This window comes from Polypterus senegalus, chromosome 18 (genome assembly GCF_016835505.1).
Source record: "Polypterus senegalus isolate Bchr_013 chromosome 18, ASM1683550v1, whole genome shotgun sequence".
NCBI classification, from domain to species: domain Eukaryota; kingdom Metazoa; phylum Chordata; class Cladistia; order Polypteriformes; family Polypteridae; genus Polypterus; species Polypterus senegalus.
The window spans coordinates 42,785,049-42,810,542 of NC_053171.1; the positions used below are offsets into that span (position 1 = coordinate 42,785,049).

The 25,494-nt window shown below is 36.9% G+C and overlaps 1 protein-coding gene across 1 annotated transcript in view; it reads left to right on the forward strand.

The window, feature by feature from the left end:
- The window catches only part of brf1b (BRF1 RNA polymerase III transcription initiation factor subunit b), a 319,216-nt gene that overhangs the window by 226,452 nt on the left and 67,270 nt on the right, over positions 1-25,494 (forward strand). The window contains exons 13-16 of the mRNA XM_039741834.1: positions 9,098-9,159; positions 11,702-11,783; positions 11,894-11,949; positions 12,491-12,750. Of these exons, the coding sequence (XP_039597768.1) occupies positions 9,098-9,159; positions 11,702-11,783; positions 11,894-11,949; positions 12,491-12,750 (460 nt within the window). The remainder of the gene's footprint in view (positions 1-9,097; positions 9,160-11,701; positions 11,784-11,893; positions 11,950-12,490; positions 12,751-25,494) is intronic.

Consider the following 25,494-nt stretch of genomic DNA (forward strand, 5'->3'; position numbering starts at 1 on the left):
CGGATGTGGCCCGGCCCTTGAGTTTGACACATATGGACTAAATAGAACTTGAAAAGATATGTTTTTCAAATGTGATCGCAATTCAGATAGAGTTGACGCCAAGACTACAGCCTGCATGCCTCAATGAGTCATCCTCCTCGCTCTTACTTTTTACCGCTCATCTAATGAATACACTGAGTATGGCTTTACCAAAACAATCATTGATGGCTAATAAAGTATCCATTATTCGAGTATGTAGAGCGGGATATATATATATACATATATATATATATATATATATATATATATATCGCAGCGAGAGAAGTAGTGTGTTAAAAAGGTAGAAAAGAAAAGGGAACATTTTAAAAATAACGTAACATGACTGTCAATATACAGTATTTGTTTTGTGAGTGTTACTGAGTGTTGCTGTCATCAAGGATTTGATTATCATTATTTCTTTCAATCAGGTTCGTATTTGTAGGATGTGTTGTGTTCAAGTTACATTCCGTGTTTGTCAATCGCTGTAAAGATGACAGGTTTCATTCATCGATTCGCTTTCTTACTGCATCAATAAACAGCTCGTCTTCTTCTTTATCTGAGACCTGACACACTGCATGCACGGGTTTTTTTACACTGTCTTCCTTTAGTGGACATTGACTTTTTCCACCGTGTGCTTTGTTTCCGCAGTAGCTGGATTTATGAATATGCTTATCAGACGCTTCATATTTTTTGCTGCCTTTTCAATTGTGTAATTCGGTTTTGTTCAGCCTTTGGAACTGTTGCTTTTATCTGTGCACTGCGCCAGTTCACGTGAGCCGCCGGTGTACATGCATCGAAGGTTCCCAGCTGTGCTGGTGCCATCTCGCTATGTCCGTGGCTGTATTTAATGTTACCTTAGTCCTGGCACTTAAAACTTTCTCTCGCAGTTTCGCTGAGTTTGTGTCAAACACCACCCTGACCATCTCATCTTCCTCTCCATAAGCACAGTCCTTCACCCGTGAATATTTACCCGTGGCAGTTTGCTATTGGATTGCCGCTGACGGACGGCCTTATATGGGCAGGCACTAAATTACAAACGCCAGGGGCAGCCTGTCTATGAACTTAAAGTGTAGGTTTACATCGTGCTTTGTTTCCGAAGTAGCAGAACTCATGAATATGGTTGTATATGTCACTCGCCGCTTCTTATTGTTTCGCTGCCTTCTCAATTATATAATGCATGTTTTCTTAAGCGCTTTTTGAGCTCTTCCTGGTTTTCTATGTACTGCGTGATTACGTGGGAGGCGTGATGATGTCACACGAAACTCCGCCCCACGGCGTTGAAGCTCATCTCCATTACAGTAAATGGAGAAAACTGCTTCCAGTTATGACCATTACGCGTAGAATTTCGATATAAAACCTGCCCAACTTTTGTAAGGAAGCTGTAAGGAATGAACCTGCCAAATTTCAGCCTTCCACCCACACGGGAAGTTGGAGAATTAGTGATGAGTCAGTGAGTGAGTGAGTGAGTGAGTGAGGGCTTTACCTTTATTAGTATAGATATATATATATATATATATATATATATATATATATATATATATATATATATATATATATATATATATATATATATATATATATATATATATACACACTAGCAAAATACCAAGGCTTGCAGCGGAGAAGTAGTGTGTTAAAGAAGCAATGAAAAGAAAAGGAAACATTTTGAAAATAACGTAACATGATTGTCAATGTAATTGTTTTGTCACCGTTGTGAGTGATGAGTGTTGTTGTTTATATATATATATATATATATATATATATATATATATATATATATATATATATATATATATATATATATATATATATATATATATATATATACACATATATATATCTACATATATACACATACATATATAAACATATATATACATATACATACATATCTACATATATACACACACAGCTATTTCGTATCAGTGCAATACGCTGCTTGTTAAAACGGATAACTCCCGCCTACGCAAGTCTCCGTGGATATTATGAACTATCGTATTTGTTCAAGTTCTATTTAAATTTTAAATAGAAGGAATTTTTATTTAGTCGACAGAAATATCTTTGGTAGGAATGGTAAAAACAGACAGGAATATTATTCGTGAATAAATCAACTCAAACCTTAAACAACTTATAATGTTTTGCTCTCCATAAAAATATATCCTGTCTAAATTATACAAGTTAGAAATAAAGTAAACTTTAAAAGAACAAACATTCAAATTTCTTTACTCTTATGTAATTTTATATAAAAAATAAACTTAGATTTTAAATATCCCAAAAGATTTTGCTCTCCATAAAAATGTATCCTGTCAAAATTATACAAATTCAAATATGAACATGCTGCATAACAAAACCTAGAAATATAAATAAAATGTGTTCCTTTCAGCAATAACAAATCAAATCATTCAGTTGTCTGCTCATATGTGATTTTAGAGCTGGACACCTGGCATCTTTTTTTGGCAACAGGTTCGTTTCTGTTTGGTGTGAGGTTCTGTGTTGTGGAGATTCTCAGGATGGATTGCAGGTGCTCATCAGTGAGGCGACTCCTGTGTGCTGTTTTGTTAGTCTTTATCACTGAGAAGAGCTTCTCACACAGATATGTGCTACCAAACATGCACAAGGTTCGAGCCGCATGTAGACGGACTTTTTGTTCTTCAAAGTCACCAAAGCGCCGTAAATTCAGTGCGAGTGCGCTCAGTTTATCAGCAAAGTGCGTATTTGGGAACACCGTAGTGACGACTTGGTTTAACATTACTTGGCAACAGGGAAAGTGAGGCAAGGTGCAAGGGTGCATTTGTGTCTCCCATAAAAGCAGCTTCACTTGAAATCACTTTGTGATTGTGCACGGGTAAAAACGTCCGCTGAAGTATCAGATTCTTATTTAATTATTCTGCTTTCTGTATCTTCTGCATTGCATTCATGTTACCCTGATGTTTTGTCTCATAGTGCCGTCTTAGATTAAATTCTGTAATTACAGCCACATTAGCTCCACAAATGAGACACACGGGTTCAGTAAACATATACTCAGCCTCCCATCGGTTTTTAAAGGCTCTATTTTCAGAATCAACTTTTCTCTCCAGCATCGTGTGGGCTAGCTTCGCAATAACTTGCAGCATCATAAGCTAGACTTGATTAACGCGGTAAGTGTTTGGCAAGGCAGCTGAAGCGCTGCATTATGGGATCTGTAGTTTATTGTGTTACCAGCACTTCATATACCCGGGCCATTAATAACAATAATACAGTATATAAAATGATCTCGGACGGATATAATTACACGCCGGGCCGGATGTGGCCCGCGGCCCTTGAGTTTGACACATATGGACCAAATAGAACTTGAAAAGATATATTTTTTCAAATGTGATCGCGCAATTCAGATAGAGTTGACGCCAAGACTACAGCCTGCATGCCTCAATAAGTCATCCTCCCTCGCTCTTACTTTTTTACCGTTCATCTAATGAATACACTGAGTATGGCTTTACCAAAACAATCATTGATGGCAAATAAAGTATCCATTATTCGAGTATGTAGATCGGGATATATATATACATATATATATTAGACATGGCACGATACCAGTTTTTTATGTCCGATACCGATATTGTGAATTTGGATATCTGCCGATACGTCACAAATCCGATACAGTCATTGAGTCTTTTTTTAAACAGAAAACAAAATTAATGCTTTCAAAAAATGTCCAGATACATTTTATATACCTCAACACAAATACAGAAATCATAACTGTGATATAATAAGGAAGAAACATTGCAAAGAGAACATGGTTTAGTAACCGCTTCTTTTTATTTAAATGTCCTCAGTTTTAGCAGCATTTGACGGACCAGCACCATCCAAAAAATCCAAAAAGACAAGAGCAACTGTATACGAAAATAAAACATAAGATGACATAAAAGCTTAGTATCTAAAGAAACATTAATAATGAAATTCAAAGTGCTTTTTAATGCCAAACCAACACAGGAACTGCAATTTAAAATAATGCAACATAAAATATATACTTTAAAAAAATCTAGAATTGACCCTTACTTAATGGTTAACATAAATATACACCTACAGTGGGATGTCTTACTGAACTTGTGGAACTCTTTTCTTGCTTCACTTTAACATAAGGGGTAGGTTTTTCTTTAGAAAGATCAGCATTTCAGCCTTCTCAGCTGTCAGCCTGCTTCTCCTTTCATCAATAATGATGGAGGCTGTACTGAAGAGCCTCTCGCTCTCCACACTTGTTGAAGGTGCACAAAGAAATTTAGCTGCTGTACAAACCAGAGTGGGTAATCTAGGCTGGTTGACTTGCCAGTACAACAGTGGATTGTCTGAGCGCTGAATAGTTGGCTCACTGAGGTAGGTTTGCACTTCAATACATGCACTTGAGGTGGTTAACTGAGGAGCAGGCTCTACAGAGCTTTCCTTTAGGATTTCATCAAAAATACTTTCAAGTCTGCTGTGGCTTGCAGTTTCCATCCGTGGAGTCTTGCTTGCTGGTTCCACAGCAGCTGATTCACAAGATGTCCCTCTGCTGGCTCTGAGGAATCTGATGTGCTTCTTTAAACACTTCCTCCATCTTTCTCACCTCTACGATCAAAGCTGCTTTTGCCTGGTTTGAGATTTCTACACTTGTGAAGTATCTGGAACGATAATAGCCAAACCACAATATTAAGAGATTATTATACTGTTGGCTGATGAAATATTACAATTTAACTTCCTCACAGTCAAGTGTGGGATTTGTGAGTAAATGTCTTTAGCTCCCTCTCACTGACACACACGCGCACACACACACACACACACACACTCTCTCTCTCTCTCTCTCTCTTTCTATCCCATTCTTTCTCTCTCTCACCACACACTCTGCCTCTCTCCCCCCCCCCTCTCACAAACGCACACATTAAAAAAAAATTCCATACCTGTCTTTATATCTTGGATCCAGCAGTGTTGCAACTGCATATAGTGGCTCAGATTCTACATCTTTGAAGCGTCTGTTAACAGCCTCGAGAAGGGTGATCTTCATCGTCCTTATTCCCTCGTCACTTTCATTTCGTCGAGACAGAACGCGCTTAAGGACGCAGACGATGGGGATAACATCAGATGCTGATGACCATGAGGAGCTTACCTCCCTTGTCAACTCCTCAAAGGGGGCCAGAGCTGCTACGATCTTTTCAAGTAGCCCCCACTGACGTGCACACAGTGTGGCTGGCAGGTCATGCTCCGCGGAATATGCACACAAGGCTCGCTTTTGAGCGATGAGGCTCTCCATCATATAATATGTGCTATTCCACCGTGTTCGCACATCTTGTACCAGACGCTTCGGTGGCATATTGAGCTCAATTTGAATGTTCTCCAAACGTGAATATGCAAGTGCAGAGTGCTTAAAGTGACCCACTATTTTTCTTCCGACAGCCACTGCATCACTAATACTACGCTGCATAACAGTCCCTCATTCACCACGAGTTGCAAAGTGTGCGGAAGCATCCTAAACTTGGAACTCCTAGTCTATCCATTGCCTTTATTACGTTGCTGCCATTGTCTCGTAAAACAACATGAACTTTGATTTTTGAAAATTTCCATTCATTTAACATTTCCTTTATAGCTGTAGCGATGCACTCTCCTGAGTGTGAGCCACGGTTGCTTAGCGTGCAAAACTGCTTTTGCAACTTAAAACTTGAGTCTATCCACTGTGCTGTTAGACCTAGCAAGGACAATGGACACACGCCTGAGCTCCAAATATCTGAGGTCAAGCTTAAAGCGGGAACGCTATCCAAGCATTCAAAAATGAACTTGCGCACTTGTTTGTACTTATCTGGAACGGCTGTCTCGGAGATAAAATGTCGGTTTGGTAGCGTAACGAGGCTCCAAATGCTCCATTAAGCCGAAACCCCACATTCTCAACAACAGAAAGGGGCTGGTCATCAAGCACAACAAACTCGACGATTTTCTCTGTTATCAGCTTTGCTTTGTTGCTTTCTGGAGGGAGTTTCTCGCGTTTCTGAATTGTTTCAAACAGTGTTTGTTGATGCAACACCATTTTCTTCTTGGCGCTCGTGGAATTAATAAATTCCGTGTACTCCTTTCCATGATATTTCTGCAGGTGTTTAATCAGATTCGTTGTGTTAAAGTTTCCAACTCTGCTACCACCCCGCGAAACACTTGTATTGCATAAATTACATTCGGCAGTCTTGGCTTTTTCTTCTTTGAGTCGAAAGTAACTCCAAACTGCTGACATGTCGGCAAGTCTCACACGCAACAGAAACTCTTATCACGTGATGCATGTCCCAAATCACGTTATGCATGCGGTAATTATTTTCCGTAATTTTTAAAGGATCAAATTAAATTTTTATTGCTTCCCGATTTCCGATCCAGTAATTTAGGTCAGGATCGGACCGATACCGATCCAGAATATCGGATCGGCGCATCTCTAATATATATACCCGCGTATCGCAGCGGAGAAGTAGTGTGTTTAAAAAGCTAGAAAAAGAAAAGGGAACATTTTAAAAATAACGTAACATGACTGTCAATATACAGTATTTGTTTTGTGAGTGTTACTGAGTGTTGCTGTCATCAAGGATTTGATTATCATTATTTCTTTCAATCAGGTTCGTATTTGTAGGATGTGTTGTGTTCAAGTTACATTCCATGTTTGTCAATCGTTGTAAAGATGACAGGTTTCTTTCATCGATTCGTTTCTTACTGCATCAATAAACAGCTCGTCTTCCTCTTTATCTGAGACCTGACACACTGCATGCACGGGTTTTTTTTTTAACACTGTCTTCCTTTAGCGGGACATTTACTTTTTCCACCGTGTGCTTTGTTTCCGCAGTAGCTGGATTTATGAATATGCTTATCAGACGCTTCATATTTTTTGCTGCCTTTTCAATTGTGTAATTGTGCTCGGTGTACATGCATCGAAGGTTCCCAGCTCTGCTGGTGCCATCTCGTGCTATGTCCATGGCTGTATTTAATGTTACCTTAGTCCTGGCACTTAAAACTTTCTCTCGCAGTTTCGCTGAGTTTGTGTCAAATACCACCCTGACCATCTCATCTTCCTCTCCATAAGCACAGTCCTTAACCCGTGAATATTTAGTGGGAGTTTGCTATTGGATTGCCGCTGACGGACGGCCTTATATGGGCAGGCACTAAATTACAAACGCCAGCGGCAGCCTGTCTATGAACTTAATCTAAAGTGTAGGTTTACATCGTGCTTTGTTTCTGAAGTAGCAGAACTCATGAATATGGTTGTATATGTCACTCGCTCGCTTCTTATTGTTTCGCTGCCTTCTCAATTATATAATACATGTTTTCTTCAGCGCTTTTTGGATGTCTTCCTGGTTTTCTATGTACTGCGTCATTACGTGGGAGGCGTGATGATGTCACACGAAACTCCGCCCCCACGGCGTTCAAGCTCATCTCCATTACAGTAAATGGAGAAAAACAGCTTCCAGTTATGACCATTACGCGTAGAATTTCGATATAAAACCTGCCCAACTTTTGTAAGGAAGCTGTAAGGAATGAACCTGCCAAATTTCAGCCTTCCACCCACACGGGAAGTTGGAGAATTAGTGATGAGTGAGTGAGGGCTTTGCCTTTTATTAGTATAGATATATGTGTGTGTGTATGTATGTATATATATATATGTATATGTATATGTATATGTATATATATATGTATATATATATATATATATATATATATATATGTATATATATATATATATATATATATATATATATATATATATATATATATATATATATATATGTGTATATATGTATATAAGTTCCTGTCTTGCACCCCAAAACAAAAGGCTGAGTCTCACTATTTTAGCAAAACCAGCTTTTATTCACCTTGAAACAGGAACAGCATGGTTATTTATTGTATCGGAATCTACCACTCTCCTAAACACAGACACAGCTGTCAGGCAGGTTAGTGGCCAAGTAATATTGTTCCCTGCATTTATATTGTTCCTTTCATCACCCATCGAAAGCAGGTGCTCATAGCACGACCGCAATCTTTTCGGATTTGCTTTTCCAGCAAGCTGCTACAGTGCTGGTAGCCTGCTGTTGCCCTGGCAATGGATAGGCTGTCTTCCACAGACACAGCGATTGCTTGAAGACACTCTTCAGCGTGTCATCCTGTTTTTGGGGGGGGAGTCCCAAAAGAGTTAAGAAACCTTTCAATATATATGTTGCTATACTTTGTCCTTGAATATCATGGATAGATTTGTTAGAAAGTGCAGTCTTTGAATATAATTTAAGTTATCCATAGTTATCTGATTGTAATTCTTGATGTAGAATGAGGTTTTTGCAGTTTTACATTTGGTTAAAGGTGTACAACATTTTTGAGGGGTGTATTTAATTCTTCATATGTCTCTAGCCTAAGGATATTATGAGTGCAAGAAAAGTATATTAAACATGACTTTCAAGTGTATTCAACATGAACTGTCAGAAAAGCAGCCTATTTACTAGCTTCCTTTATGTTTGTTATCATTTCATTTTTTAACTTTCCTTAGACCCTCAAGTGCACTATTAAGACATATTTCTTTCAATATATAGTGGTGCAGGTTTTCAAGCAAATTGCAACAGTCCTCTCTATGATAAACTGGCTATTTCTTATATTAGTCAATTGAGGATCCATATTGCTGCATTTAGAATAGCTTATTAATTGAAACACTAATATGCTGCTATGTTTTTATTATGATTAGCATATGGTGCATTTAAGCTTAATTACTTATTAAACTCTGTTCGACACAGCCGTTTTGTTTATGGTCACTTGCTGTAATTTGTTTATCATGTAGCACTCTTGTTTGTGTTAATATATCGTAGCTGGCTAACATCCAAGTCTGAATAAGCTGCATCAGCAAATTAATAAGACACAGCTAAACAATTTATTTTATATATATTGTGTCTGTGACCAGCTAGTTAGATTGTGAAGATGTACAGTATTCAGGAATGTAGCTTACACAGTAGATGAAAAGAGTGTGTCCCATTTTAAAAATGATCTGTGATGGAAAACAAGTGATTGAACCTTCAACAATTGTAAACATTTCTTTTATTGTTTTATTTATTTATTTTTTAAACAGAAGAAAATGGTGAAAATGGTGAACTGGATCTGAATGGGATCGATGATAGTGAAATTGAGAGAGTAAGTAAATAATTGGAAATTTGTAAATGGGAAGTGAATTTTGTTCATTTGGCACATTTGCTGTAGCAGTATTACCAGTTCTAGAAAGAAAAGAGCCATCTGAAAAGAAACCAATAGAGAAGAATAAAATAGATAATTATTTATATGTGGACTGATCTAACTCTTTAATGCCTTTAATATACTGTATACTGTCATTTCTTTCACAAGCAAGTTAATATGAAATTTACATAATACATTTCATATTTTATTTTTCTTTTAATATATCCAAAGTTCCATGTTGTATATAAATATAATATTGCTTATCATAGTCTTTGACATGAAAGAACTTCTATCAATAAAAAGATGTAGCATTGGCTCTGCATTTGTGGAACCAAAAACGTACTATTAAGAAGGGATAGGAAACAGACTTGCCCTCATTGGGATATCTGGCACTGAATCTGATCTTCATGCAAAAAAAAAAAAAAAAAATATACTGAAGTCAGCCATTCCAATTTGAAAACACACGCCATCCACAACTGCCATATGGATAATGCATACTGTGCCTTTAAGCATATACATGTAACATTCATTAATACAGATCTGGAAAGCTTTTTCCTGTTAAATTAGCAATTTATTTGTAATATGCAGTTTTGTTGTTTCCAAAAAGAAGATGCCATAGGATTATTTGTTATTTGATGTTCATTTAGTATTATTTCATGCTTTCAGACATCCATTTTCTTATTCTACTTTAGCTAGCCTAATAAAGATAATAAACTAGTCAAATGAAATCTGACTCTTGTGTGCTTGGTTTAGTGAGAACCCTAAAATTGCTAAAGTAAATAAAAAGTAGATGTCTTGCTGAAAGTGATGTTTAATGGAATTGAGTATTAAAGATTCTCCCTCTTGAATAAATTATGCTCATTCAGGATGTCAAAGAAATTAAATGCACAAGACACCTTTTTTCCAAAGTGGTTCATTCTCATAATTGTGTATTACAAACCATAATTTATTTAATAAAATAAGACACTGATAGGGAGATTGGCCACAAAAACACTGTAAGCCTAGTAACCAGTACACTCTAATAAAAGCAAAGATTTACAAAGGCACTGCTACATTTCCAAACATAAAATTTTCATTTTAACCTTGAACTTAGAGGGATATGTTAAGACTTACGCCATATGATTAATTTCAGTCAATGAAATGTGATCCACCAACACAAAGGTCTTTGGATAGTAGGCTATATGATGGGGGACAGTTAAGGCAGATTAGGATTTGTGGTACCTAATTTAAACAAGGTGAAATATAATATTCAAGCAGGCTAGGCTTTTATGGCTGATACAGGTATTACTACCTCTCCATCCATATTAATTGGGCAACTCCTCACTCGGGATCATAGTAAGAAATTTGATCATAATCTGTAGGTTTGTACTAAGAGATAAATATATTTCTTCACTTTATCTCTATATAGATAGATACTTTATTAATCCCAAGGGGAAATTCACATAATCCAGCAGCAGCATACTGATGCAAAAAACAATATTAAATTAAAGAGTAATAAAAATGCAGGGAAAAACAGACAATCACTTTAAATGATGTTAACATTTACCCCAAGGGTGGAATTGAAGAGTCACATAGTGTGGAGGAGGAACGATCTCCTCAGTCTGTCAGTGGAGCAGGACAGTGACAGCAGTCTGTCGCTGAAGCTGCTCCTCTGCCTGAAGATGACACTGTTCAGTGGATGCAGTGGATTCTCCATGATTGACAGGAGCCTGCTCAGCACCCGTCACTCTGCCACGGATGTCAACCTGTCAAGCTTCATGCCTACAGTATAGCCTGCCTTCCTCACCAGTTTGTCCAGGCGTGAGACGTCCTTCTTCTTTATGCTGCTTCCCCAGCACACCACCGTGTAGAAGAGGGCATTCGCCACAACCGTCTGGTAGAACATCTGCAGCATCTTATTGCAGATGTTGAAGGACGCCAACCTTCTAAGGAAGTATAGTCGGCTCTGACCTTTCTTACACAGAGCATCAGTATTGGTTGCCTACTGCATGAGCGTAGTGACGCAGCCTGAGATAGAATACATAATGCACATTATAAGCGTTCTGTCATCTTTTTGTAAAAATCCACTTTAATGCATCCTGAGTTGATTGTAAGCATTAAGTTATGTACAGTTTCTGAGTACAATTGTAAATTATGTAAAAGTAACTGCTTCTTTTTATGTTAACAATGTGTGTAATCTGATGGACAATTGTAATTTTTGGAAACACAGGCTGTTCCTTCAGTGAAAAGATTTATGTCAAGGTTTTCAAATCACATGAGAACAAGTAAAGAAAATAATAAAAACTGCATGGTCATCGAAATTGGGGACCTGAAAGGGTGAATTTCTAATCTAGCAGAAAAAAATTCTGCCATATACTTTTGAATGTGTGATAACTTTAAAAGTCACCACTCTCTTTGCAGAATATCAAAGAAGTTTGCTTTAGAGAATAACAGCAGGCAGCTCTGTGTTAAAGTCATAGACTTTTGGCTAATGTGATTACCCATGGGTCCTTTTTCTTTCTAGTATCTGCTTAATGAAAGCGAAATCAAAATTAAAACTGAGCTGTGGATGAAGGAGAATGCTGATTACCTGAAGGAACAGAAAGGTAAGTGGCATGTAGAGCCCCTTTATGTTGTGTACTACAAACAAATTAATAATTAATAACCCCTAGGGTGTGCTCTTAATTAAGTTCACTTTGTCTTTTTTCCCTTTCAGAAAAAGAGGAGAGAATTGCAAAGGAAAAAGAGCTTGGAATATATAAGGAGCATAAGGTAAATAATTAAAACTATTCTAAATTATAACGACAGGTTCAGTAGATGGGGCTCAATAAATACCCTGCATACATATTTTAATTGTATGTAAACCATAACTTAGCCTGCTTCTTGTTTATTCCATTAGTTTTTGAAGATGAGAGAGTTCACTTTAGCTGCACACAAGACAAGAAAATGTCCTGCTTTTTTCCCTGCCACTTAATTTCTAGAATTGCTTAAATTTATATTTACAGGATTTCTGCAAAGCAAGGGTTACAGCTGAAAGATACTCCAGGCTTAGTCATAACTTCTTTAAAGATTTGTGTTTTGCAGCTGCCACTCTGAATTATAGAGATTGATAATATTAAAATTTGTTTCTTACTGCTCTGTTCAACCTGTAATAGCTACGTAGTGTCTTGCATCTTAACCCAACATTATTTTATAATTTACTATTTAAATGAATGTGTATCATTATTGACAGTCATTGAAAAATGTTTGAGTCACAGAAGGTTAAATGACCAATCTGTACACAATAATGATCACCACACTTTTTTTGGTGAAGCCCAAGAAATCTTCTAAAAAGCGTGAACCCATCCGTGCCAGCACAGCAGGGGAAGCTATTGAGAAGATGCTGGAACAGAAAAAGATCTCAAGCAAAATTAATTATGATGTGCTAAGAGACCTTAACAAAGGGGGTGGCACTCCCAATCATGAGCAAGATGGCATCATTCACAGTGGTAGTGCAAAGAAATCTTCTGCACGCAGGAGATCAACAAACAACAACCGGGATATCTCTACTCCAGTTAGCAACATGGGGAAGAGGTAAGTTAATGTAATGCAAAACTTCCACGTATTATGCAACATTTTGTCTGTAACCATGTGGTGAACATCAGCATTGAAATTTCTGGCCAAGAATTTTTGTTTTCTTATGTTTTGCAAGTAATTTATGTTATAAATACAGAGTCATTTCTCAGACAATTTCTTGGAGCTAAGGAAAACTTCTTTGTGATGGACATTTTTGAGCAGTATTCGTTGTGCCTATTAGAATCTGAATTGTGTGGTCATTTTGTTTCAGTGTTTTTTGTTGGACAAAAGTGTACAGACATACACTTATAAGAAGTTATGGATTAGCAAATTGGTACTCTTGTTTGCAATAAGGTAAATCATTTATTGTTAGTTCCTCTAGTGCAGAAAAGCTGATGGTGGGATTTGCACTAATGCAACAATGTAGCCGATATGCTCCAGTCAGCCACAACATTAACAACAACAACAACATTTATTTATATAGCACATTTTCAGACAAACAGTAGCTCAAAGTGCTTTACATAATAAAGAATAGAAAAATAAAAGACACAATAAGAAAACAAAATAAATCAACATTAATTAACATTGAATAAAAGTAAGGTCCAATGGCCAGGGGGGGCAGAAAAAACAAAAAAAAACTCCAGACGGCTGGAGAAAAAAATAAAATCTGTAGGGATTCCAGACCATGAGACCGCCCAGTCCCCTCTGGGCATTCTACCTAACATAAATGAAACAGTCCTCTTTGGATTTAGGGTTCTCACGGAAGGGCTTGATGATGATGGTCATGTAGACTTCTGCCTTTTAATCCATCCATCATTGTTGGAGCATCATAAAGCTTTGAGTAGGTGGAGGTGGCGCAAGCCACCACCACAAAGAAACAGAAAAAGAGAGTAGGGGTCAGTACGGATTTTAGAGCCACTATGAGTAGTTATTATGAGGAAATTGAACGTACAGAGTATCAGGATTAAGCTAAATTAAGTTAAATTGAAGTTATAAAAAGGCCATGTTAAAGTAATGTGTTTTCAGCAGTGTTTTAAACTGCTCTACTGTATTAGCCTGGCTTAATTCCTATTGGCAGGCTATTCCAGATTTTAGGTGCATAGCAGCAGAAGGCAGCCTCACCACTTCTTTTAAGTTTTGTTCTTGGAATTCTAAGGAGACACTCATTTGAGGATCTGAGGTTACGATTTGGAATATAAGGTGTCAGACATTCTGATATATAAGATGGGGCGAGATTATTTAAGGCTTTATAAACCATAAGCAGAATTTTAAAGTCAATCCTGAATGACACAGGTAGCCAGTGTAGTGACATCAAAACTGGAGTAATGTGTTCAGATTTTCTTTTCCTAGTTAGGATTCTAGCAGCTGCATTCTGCACTAGTTGCAAAAGTTTTATGTCTTTCTTGGGTAGTCCTAAGAGGAGTGCATTACAGTAATCTAGTCAACTGAAAACAAATGCGTGAACTAATTTCTCAGCATCTTTCAGTGATATAAGAGGTCTAACTTTAGCTATGTTTCTTAAGTGAAAAAATGCTGTCCTAGTGATCTGATTAATATGCGATTTAAAATTCAGATTACAGTCAACATTTACCCCTAAACTTTTTACCTCCGTCTTGACTTTTAATCCTAATGTATCCAGTTTATTTCTAATAGCCTCATTGTATCCATTATTGCTAATCACTAAGATTTTAGTTTTCTCTTTATTTAACTTGAGAAAGTTACTATTCACCCATTCTGAGATACCAGTCAGACATTGTGTTAGTGAATCAAGAGAATCGGGGTCATCAGGTGCTATTGATAAGTACAGCTGTGTGTCATCAGCATAGCTGTGGTAGCTCACGTTGTGCCCTGAGATATTGTGACCTAACGAAAGCATGTAGGTTGACAGGTGATTAAAACCACCTGCCTAATATTGTGCCTCCAAAATAGCTCTGATCTGTTGAGGTATGGATGCCACAAGACCTCTGAAGGAGTCTTGTGGTATCTGGCACCAAGGCATTAGCAGCAGGTCCTTTTAACACTTGTAAGTTACAAGGGGAAACCTCCATGGATCGGACTTATTTTTCTAGCACATCCTACTGATGCTCGATTGGATTGAGATCTGGGAAATCTGGAGACCAAGTTAACACCTGGAATACTCAAACCATTCGTGAACAATTTTTACAATGTGGCAGGGCACATTATCCTACCGATAGAGGCCACTGCCGTCATTGAATACCGTTGCTTTGATGAAGTGTACATGGTTGGCAACAGTCTTTAGGTAGGTGGTACGTGTCAAAGTAACATCCACATAAATGGCAGGACCCAAGGTTTCCCAGCAGATCATTACCCACAGCATCACACTGCCTCTGCTGGCTTGCCTTCTTCCCATAGTACACTACATTCTGCTGCCATCTCTTCCCCAGGTAAACAACACATATGCACCAGACTTTCCACATGGTCTAAAACAAAATATGATTCATCAGACCATGCCGCCTTCTTCCAGTGCTCAGTGGTTCCAGTTCAGACTCTCATGTGTCCATTGTAGGCGCTTTTGGCAATAGACAGGGATCAGCATGGCCACTGTGACATAGTAAGCTGCGAACCACCCTGCCAGCATTAGGTTTTTCAGCAATTGGTGCTACAGTAGCTCTTTTTTGAAATCAAACCAGATAGGCTAGCCTTTGTTACCCATGCACAACAATAACCCTGTTGCCAGTTTATCATTTGTCATTCCTTGGGGTACTTTTGCTAGATACTAACTACTGCATACTGGAAACACCCCACAAGACCTGCCATTTTGGAGATATTCTGGCCCAGTCATCTAGCCATCAAAATTTGGTCCTTGTCAAAATTTCTCAGATCCTTGCATTTGCCCATTTTACCTGTTTCCAACACATCGCCTTCAAGAACTGACTGTCTAATATATCCCACCCCTTCACAGGTGCCATTGCAACGAGATAATTAGTGTTATTCACTTTATCTGTCAGTGCTTTTAATGTTGTGTCTGATTGGTGTAAATTACTAAACTAACCAATAGCAACAAAAAAAGCAATACATATGCCAAATTATTTAATAAAACATTTAAATTAAAACATGCAACTTGTCTCTGATCTTGATCTACAGGCAGTCAGTATCTTTCATTTGTCATTGCAGGCTGATGGTAGTTCTTTTGGTAAATCTTTGCATGCTACAAAGTGCTGGCTGCTGGATCACAAGGGGGTCAGCAGTTTGGCACTGAAGGTGTTTGGGGTCTGAAATGATCGAAACTGCTTTCAGCTGGTATCATTTGCCATATTGTTTTTTCAGCAGATTGATGAGCTTTAACTACCCGCTGTAGGGCCTTCTGATTTTTGAATGCCAAAACCAACTGTTCTGAATGTTATCTTAGGTAACTGCAGCATTCCCCGAGTGCTTTAACACTAGAATTACCAGAGCCTACGAAAAAGCAAAAAAATCCATCCCACTTTAAATCGCTTCTCACCTCTCCTTCAGCGTCCTTTGTCCTGTAAATGTGTGGATAAGCACCAAACAGCAAGTAGCCTGCTATCACATCCCCCCACCCCGCACAGTTTTCTCAGCTCAAGTCTGTTTACCTGCGTGTCAGTTGCTTAGAGTTGTATACAGTGAGAAGTCAAGCAAAATGACACCTTTTATAAATACTGTATCATTATTTGGAATACTTGCATTTCATGTGTGTTCCATGTCTATAACGATCTATACACAGTAAACGCATCGTTAAAACAGAAACTTTTTCATGTTTTAGTAATAATTGACAAAATGTAGACATGAAGTGTTTAATGTGTAAAGCCTGAAGTCCAAATATCAAAGAAACACTTTCACAAAAGGTACAAATATAACAGAACAAGTGTGCTTTTATTCAAAAATATAAGTGAAGAAAAAAATCCGCGTTAGCGTGCGACATTGACCCGCATTTACTATGACTGCCTCCGTGGTGCAACGGTATCAGCTGCTGACTGGAAATCAAAAGGTCACAAGTTCGATCCCGCACGACTCCGTTTTGAGAAGTGAACTGCTCTTATTCTTACTATACTATACTACTAATAAAAACATACATTTGATTTCAGTATGTAACAGACGATGTAATTTATGAGACTTGTAAAGGTTAGCTTTGTTTTTTTTTTGTTTTTTTAATTCAGTTTCATTCTCTGCTGTTTTCACATAGACACACTATAGCTCTGCAGTCTACTTGTGACTGCATTCTCGTACCAATGCTTATGAATTGAAGTGTCTGCGTGCACTTTTCGTGGCATTACACATGTATTTTTTGAGCATGCCCGTGTCGGTAAATAACATTAGATCTGGCTTTTATGTAAGTAACATATAAATGTTAATGTTTTGGGCACATGCACTGTCCTTTGTTACTTATTTACCTTTATTTACTTACTTCCTACAGCGTAAAGTTACGAGTGCAGAGCTCCCCATGTACATATACAAAGTACAGTGATGGCAAAAGTGCATTCTTGATCCGATGTAGAATCGTCGTCATGATTTGAGTTTACCTCTGTTATAGCGCATCTATGCGAAAACGGCAGTGTCAAATGGGGCGGTGGGGGGGGTTTGGGGAGTTGGGATCATGAACGTGGCTGAGAGAATAAAAAAAAAAAAAAAGGTTACAGACTGGAATCAAATGTATGTTTTTATTCTAAAATAGTAAGAATATGTGCAGTTCACTTTTGAAAACGGACTCCGCTGGGATCGAACCCATGAAGCTTTGATTACCAGTCAACAATTGATAACAATGCACCACCGAAACGCTCGTAGCAAATGTGGAGGGGCGGGGTGGGATGACACTGACTCAGTTTACTTTCCTGGGGAAAGCAGCTGTCTGGAACTGAAGCTTGTCGATGTTGAATCCTCCTTTTCTTTTTCCACTGCCTTTTCTAGTAAGATGCGAAGACGAAGTTCCTCTGCAAGCCGTGAACACTCTTGGCCCCCTGTGCATGCCTTGCACAGTACATGTGCGTTGATCACCACCAGCATTTTGTAGCACACAGCAACTGGCCACCTGCATGTTCTTGCGTGCACTGAATAAGCTCCTGATCTGACTCTAAGTAACAGTGCCAGCATAAATTCATACCCAATCTGACGCTGTTTGTTTTCAAATAATATTGCATTAGTGTGATGATGTTTTCACATATATTGTCTCTTTCTTTCAGGTGTGTAATAGAAACCACAGCATAGAGAGAAGTGCATACATTGTAACAGGTATACACGTTGTAAATGTAGGAAGGATGATCCTTGTGTGTTTGTGAACTGTTAAAATTTGAATCTGATGATTGCATATAGGACTGAAGTTACTGCTCTGTACTATTCTGTCTTCTGCATGTCCTGGAGTACAAAAGAAACAGCATACAGCTATATGTGGGGACTGGCAAGATCGGGGGGAAAAAAACATGCAGTCACTGATTACAAACCGCAAGATGTTATGCGAATGAATATGAATAATGTTGCATCCGTACCACATAGTTTTCCGAAATGTACTATACAGGTCATAAAACTAATTATTCCAAATATTATATATACCTTAGTCTCTGTTTTTTTTGTTTTTTTTTTTGACATCATAGACCATAATGTGCAAACTAATTCAGCGTGAGCAGGAACACGCAATAAAACTGAATAAAAAAAATCAAGTGACGGTGAGCTACGAAGAAGGCAGATTCGCCAGCGTTTGTGTTGTCAGCTTTTTTCACTCCAGATCAGAGAATGTCCAATTCCATTGTCTCAAAACACCACTCACATCTCCAGTCATTCCCAGTTTCAAATAAAAAATAACAGCGTCAGATCCCTTATACTATGTATCGTGATCATGATTTAGAGAGAATAAAAGTGGAAAAAAAAAGGTAACTTTTACAAGTCCTATAAATGTACACCGTGTGTTACAGACGCAAACCAAGTGTATGTGTGTACTGTATAATATTAACAATAAGAGCAGCTCACTACTGAAAACGGCAAATACAGGAGTGAGTCGGGATTAAACCGGGGACTCTTGATTACAAGTCAGCAAATCTTACCGCTATGCCACGGAAGCTGTTGTCTTTTCTTTGAACCTTTTGTGAAAGTGCTTATTTGATATTTGGACTTCAGGCTGCATACATTATATAGTTTATGCCTACATTTTGTCATTTACTACTAAAATATGAAAAACATTTCTGTTTTAAAAATGTTTTTACACAGATTACTGTAGAAACGGAACACACATGAAATGCGTATGTTCTAAATAATGATCTATTATTTTCACTCTAAAACTCCACTTCACTCCCAGATAATCAATCAAGGCATGAGCTGGGAGAAGTTCGTGCACGTTCTAAGACGGTGGGGGGGGTGGAATAGCCGGCTGTTTGCAGCTTGTCTTTATCGGCACATTTAGAGGACAAAAGATGCTGGCGGAGAGGTGTGAATAAGATTTAAGGTGGGCTGGATCTATGAGTTTTTTCGTAGGCTCTGGTAATTCTAGTGTTAATGTATGCTTGTATATGTATTTATTCAAGCCATTAGATCGTAATGCATATTTTATAAAGAGTTTCAATTCTATCAAGTGTTTTCTGACCTTTTAATGCTGTTTAGGAGACAACATTAGAAAAGGTTTGTTTGGATCATTAACAGTTTTCAACTAATACAGTAAGATCACTTGAAGTAACCATGTGCCATCCTCTCTACTTAGATTTATTATAAAAACTAAAGGAGAATTTTGTAGTGTTTTTTTGACAAACAAAAATTGCATGTCTTGTCGGAACTAACCAAATGTATTACTGTATGTTATGTTGAAAAATTCAATGGTTAAAACCTGCTGATGCAGCACTATATCCTGATATAAATCAGTGGTTCCTTCACATAATAGCATAGTTCTATAAATATTCCTAAAATACACATGACAAATGGGTTATTTCCATTAGTAAATCAGCATTACAAAAGGAAAGTCTTTCATCCCTACTAATTTCATTTTCTTCAGACCAAAGTCAATAATAAACACATGTAAATTTTTCCCCAAAAGTGTGGAGTGAAGGGCAAGGAATTTTTCACAGAGGGGAAATGCATTATCTTGAAGTCTTACTAGTAAAGCTTGTGCATTATGGTACATAAGTAATAGCATAGAATTTCTTTTTCTTTTTTACATAAACCTGGATCCATTTTGTCCATTGGTTCAAATTAGAATGGCAAAGAAAAATATTCAAAGACAAGCCATCTGCTTAGCTGCCTTTTTTGAGAAGCATTTTTTTTTTTTTTTACTCCTGTTCTACAGTGTACATAGTAGTCACATACTTAGTTACAGTTACATCTGCTGGACTCATTTCTTAAATATTAATATTTATCTCGCTATTCCTGTGAGATTGCACGTGATTAGACACTTGTAATATCACCTCATTTCTCCATGATATTTAGTAAGGTTATGATAATGTGACATTTCACTGTTGCTTCCATGGTAGCAGAAGATCCGAAATATTAGTGACCTGAATCACTGCTGTAGAGCACATCAGCTTCTGTCAATTAGGTTATCATATCTATGCTCCATCATACTGCTTGTCAGTGATGAAAAGAAAATCAGATGTTTAAATGCTGATGCTGAAAAAATACAAGAAATAGTGACAAAGTGAATTAAGTAAAATACTTTGTACGGATAGCTTATATATGTATGTGTGTATACCTATAGATGGATATGCATAGTGAGTGCATACTTGGTTCTGGATTACTTTATATCTGTGGATTGTGAGTATAATTTACTCTTAATTTGACTAATTTCTGGAGCCTTAGTCTGCATCCTTACAGAAGTCTCTCATATATGTCTGGATTGTGAATGTAATTTACTCCAATTTGACTAATTTCTGGGGCATTAGTCTGCATTCTTATAGAAGTCTCTCATAGTTTGTATTACTCAATTGAGTCTGTGTCATTGTTAATTATTCGACATTCAGATAAGAAGGATCAAGGGCTGGCATAATGAAGGTTTGATACATTATTTTTTGTGCTTGATGTTTCAAATGGTAACCTGCTTTAGTGCATTTCTGTGCATCTTTACTCTTTTATGAAACACACCCATGATTTTAATATGATCTTTATTATTTCTGTGTGCTTACTTGTGCCTAGGTGTCTTTTTAAACTGGTCAGTTAAATTCATAGGAAGGGAAGTTATTTTAGAAAGAGAAGTAGGAGTGGGAGCGATTGAGCAGCTGTTTCACAGGGTGTGAAAGTTTAAAGAGGCTCTTCAGTATACTCCTACTTTTTAAAAACGCTTTGGTGACTGCATGTCTGTGAAGAATTCTCTTGTTCGCATTCATTATACATTCCCTGCACTGTAGGCCCCTAGTGCATCTCTAAAAACAAACTTAATGCTCCAAGGCATCAAGGGGGCAATAGAGAACAGTCCTTGGATGTTCATGATGCTTCTTCAATCAATATTGCTGGCTGCAGTGAAAAAACATTATAAAGTAAATGGAAAAGGTGAGACATGTCTGCAGCTGCAAAAGATAAGCTCTTGGTTTGTTTGCTTTTTGAAAGTAGACGTTTTTTGAGCTAACTTTACTAGTCAAGGATTGCAAACTACAATTGTTGGCATGATTTAAAAAAATGTCATTTTTTCTAAATGTCTTACATTTGCACTTTCTGAGTCTTAGTAGAAGGAAATATATTTAGTATGACTTAATGTCTTGAAGTTTTATATATCACACTTGCTCTGTCCACAGGCTATCTGTTTTTTATATTTTCTTCTTATATTCTTTGTTCTAAGAATAGTTAGACAGAGCCTTTTCTCCTACTTATTTTGTAACGGCAAAGCATAATTTTAAAATGAATACATTTGACATTGATAGCTCCACATTAAAAAGGGCTTACTCCAGTTAAAGTTAATCAATTCTTCTGTATGCTAAATATTTTAAATGTGTTTTGATTTGTTTATTTTTGCAGACACATTAACCATGTATTCTATCTCTAACCATTTAAATTAAAAAAAAAAAAATATTCAAGAGCAAACACATAATATGAGTAGGACTGCCCTTTGTTGTTCTTCTCTCCTCAGATACTGAAGGTCTGGGGTGCACCTCCAGCACAGGCAAAATGATTCAGCATGTCATATACCCTGCTCATGTCCTGAAACTCATGAACACCAGCTAGTCTAAGCATCAGACTTTACCAAAGAGACCAAAATAACTGCAGCAAATATGTGCAAAATGAGACCTAGTCCCAGAATAAACTAGACTGTTACCAAAGTCTAAAAATACATTTTACAACAGCAGAACATTTTTATGATCAGAGACACAAAATCAAGAAGCATGTTGACTGAGGTGAGCTTCTGCGACCGTGCTGTTGCCTTTGACATGGCCTGGGCAATGATATTTTTTGTCTGCTTCATGAGAATGGGGAGGCAGAGGTGCTGTGGTCACTATAAGAAAAGAGTAGCGCATACAAAAACACTACTGTTAGTCTGCTTTAAAATATAGAGGATCAAGGGAAAATTATTGAGGTATTTCTTTCATAATGCACTGAAAGATATGAAAAAAAACAGTAAGACAAATGTAGAATGCAGAATCTGTTGCACTAACAAACAAAGAAGAATTCTAGTCATGATGCTCCTCTTGCTTTTCATCCTAATTTTGTCCAGATCTGTTCTTAATGAAATTTTTTATAAGTTTTTATAGGTACGAGTATATCTATATTTTAATAATTTGGCAATACCAACACCGTGTGCCATGCCATAAGTCAGGCAAGTCTTTAAATTTAACTGAACATTATGGGCTGGATTTAAGTAAGTCTTCAAAGTTTAACCATAGCCACCATATAATCTTTCCAAATATAGCTGCTGCGGCTTCATTTTTAATTCACACAGGGTTTTTTTATGTTGATTCTTCATCACAGAGCAATTTAAACAATAGTTATACAAGGGTAACAGACCGGTTAAAATCAAAGGAGAGTAAGGGTGCAAGTAGATGTTTGTGAAATGAGCCAATATTAAAAATAGCAGATTTTGAAATCTGCGGCTGTAAGTGCATTTTAAGCCTGCATTATTTTATCCCGTGCCATCTGAGTAAAGATTAAATTATCATCTGAAATTTACTTAATTTTAATAAATGTTTTAGTTAAAAGTCTTACTGTAGGACACTGTATATCATTGAGATTAAAGCAAGCAGAAACATCAAATTCCATCAGTTTGTTTATATACTTGAGGTATGCATCGATGTTTAAATTATGACCTAATTACCAGTAACATTTTTTTACGTCCTGCTGGGGATACAATTGGCCAGGTCTTTCTTTGATTTAATTAAAAAATGCAAATTATTCAATGCAAATCTGTGATATAACTAAAAATGAAGAATTTGTATGGTATTGGGGCGCTCTGTAAATAAATGTATGATGTGGTGTTTTTCTTTTAAACATCTTTAGGGTAATTGAAATTTTATTTTAAGACTGTGGAGATGTTTATAAATTTTATATATTTTTCTAGAAAAAGCTATACCTCAAGAAAAAATTGAACACTAGAAAATCAACATCATTGATTTCTTGTTTACCATAATCAATGTCAGGCTAGCAATAATCAAATCAATCAATGTGGTTTTACCAAATTTAAAGTAGGAAAAATTCCTAAATTGTATTTTAAGAATGCATGTCTTGAATAGCCTAAAGGCATGTGGATTATGGCTGCTGCCTCACATATCTGGCTAACAGGGTTTGATTCTCCACTTAGGTCACTACCTTTGTGAAATTTCTTGCTCTCCCTGTGGCTGTGTTTGTTTTCTACAAGTACTTTAATTTCCTCCCATATCACAAAGATGTTTATGCTGGGTTGAATAGTGATTTGTATATTGGCCTGAATTGCAGATGTTTGCACGTGTACCTTGAGAAGGACTGACATTTTGCCTATTCTCCAGTATTGCTGGGACAGGCTTTAGGTCCATGTGACCCTGTAAAAGGGTACATTTGCTTGGAGGATGGTTAGCATGACACAGTGCCTCTATGCATGTTTTATTGCTATATAACTAACTGCATATTAAAAGCAGTGAAAACATGACATCTCCGATAACTGGTTCTTTACATAGGCATGGGAAGGAAAATGCTGGGGATTCTACGGCACTCTTGCTGGAGGCCACATCACTCAAAGCATTTGATTTTATAAAGACAGCTGAAATGATTAAAAAAAAAAAGATTTAATATTACAAAATATTACAGCCAGTTGGTACTGATAAGCAGGTACTGATAAGAGTTCTTTTTTTTTTTTTTTTGTTCATTTGCTGAAAGAATATATACATTTGAATACTAGGCAATTGCAACAATCTATTGACATTAGTGTGCAAAAGCAGAGTGGCCTCTTCATGTACTACATATTCAGAAACTGCTACTAGCAAGATGATTATTTGACAAAAATTGTTATATATTCATCTATCCATTACCAAAGATGCCTAATCCACTGTACTGCCGTGGGAGCATTGGCCTGCCCCAATATTATCTGGGGCACGGCAAGAATTTACCCTGGACATAATTTACATTACTCATAAAAAGACAACAATATTTACCTAGAAAAGAATGGATTCACCACCAATCAAACTCATTTAGTCCTAATTACAGACAAGAGTGGGTGACCACTCATCATGAACTTCAGGCAAATGGACAATGTTTGAGAATTCTTTGGTTGTGAGTAGCCATTTCAATTAGACATCAGTTTCATTTCATTTTTTGCCACTGTGCAGAATAGTTTTCCATTATAATCCCAGGGAACGTTAAGAGTAATGTTTTAAAACCTTTTTTATTCTGATATGCTGTTAAGTTGTAGCCAATACAAACTGTACCTCTGTATGTCAGCTGTGACACATTTGTTTTGGTACTAATGTTCTCAAATTTTATTTTATTTTTTTGTAATAAACTGTTCCTTTTTGCATAATCTTGCAGTCATTAATTTATGCTTTTTAGTGAATTCCCAGTCTCCAACAACTTTACTAGAATATAACCTGTAGGCCAGCTATATACACATGATTTGTGTGCTGGTGTGTGATAATGTAAATCATGTTTATCTGTATTTCTAAAACACATTCTTGCTTTTAATTACATGTAATGATGTCACAACTTTATTTTGTACTGCCAGCACCCCCACCTTAAAATCATCTTACAATGCAGCTTTATCTTTCTGTCCATATCATTTCATATTCTAAATAGTTTTAGGTGTGAAATTTGAAGGATTTAAGAGATGTGCTCATTTCTAGTGAAATTCCTGAAGGACACCATTCTAATTTTCACTTTTTATTATTTGTCAGTAGAATTGCAAATGTTAAAAATGTATTAGTCATTTTATGACGCAGTAAATTTCTATTTTATCCAATGTAATTAGTCTTATTTTGGTAAGCTGGCATAGTGTTTGACTGATGTGGTTTATTTACAAGATAAAAGAAAGTTTAACCTTTAATGGGGTTATGCAAAATTTAAAATCTCTACCTATAACACTAGAGGCCTTCAGTCTGAAAATGATGACAATATCTCACAATGAGGTGTTAATGCCCAGCAGAGAATGTAAAATATGTGGCCACTTCCATTCACAAGCAATTGAGAAAAGGTAAACAGTTGTGATAATTACATTGTCTGCTCATGTTTATAAAGGCTTGACAGCCATTCAGTGGATTTCTTTTTTACCCCATTAATACGGTATCAGGCTTAGTCTGTAATCAATACATCTGTCACCTTTCTGTTCTTCTCATATGGCTGAGTTAAAACATTTCACTAAATGAGGATACAATGTCATTTTAAGAGCAGTATCTAGCTTTAATTTGCAATTACCCTTTCTGA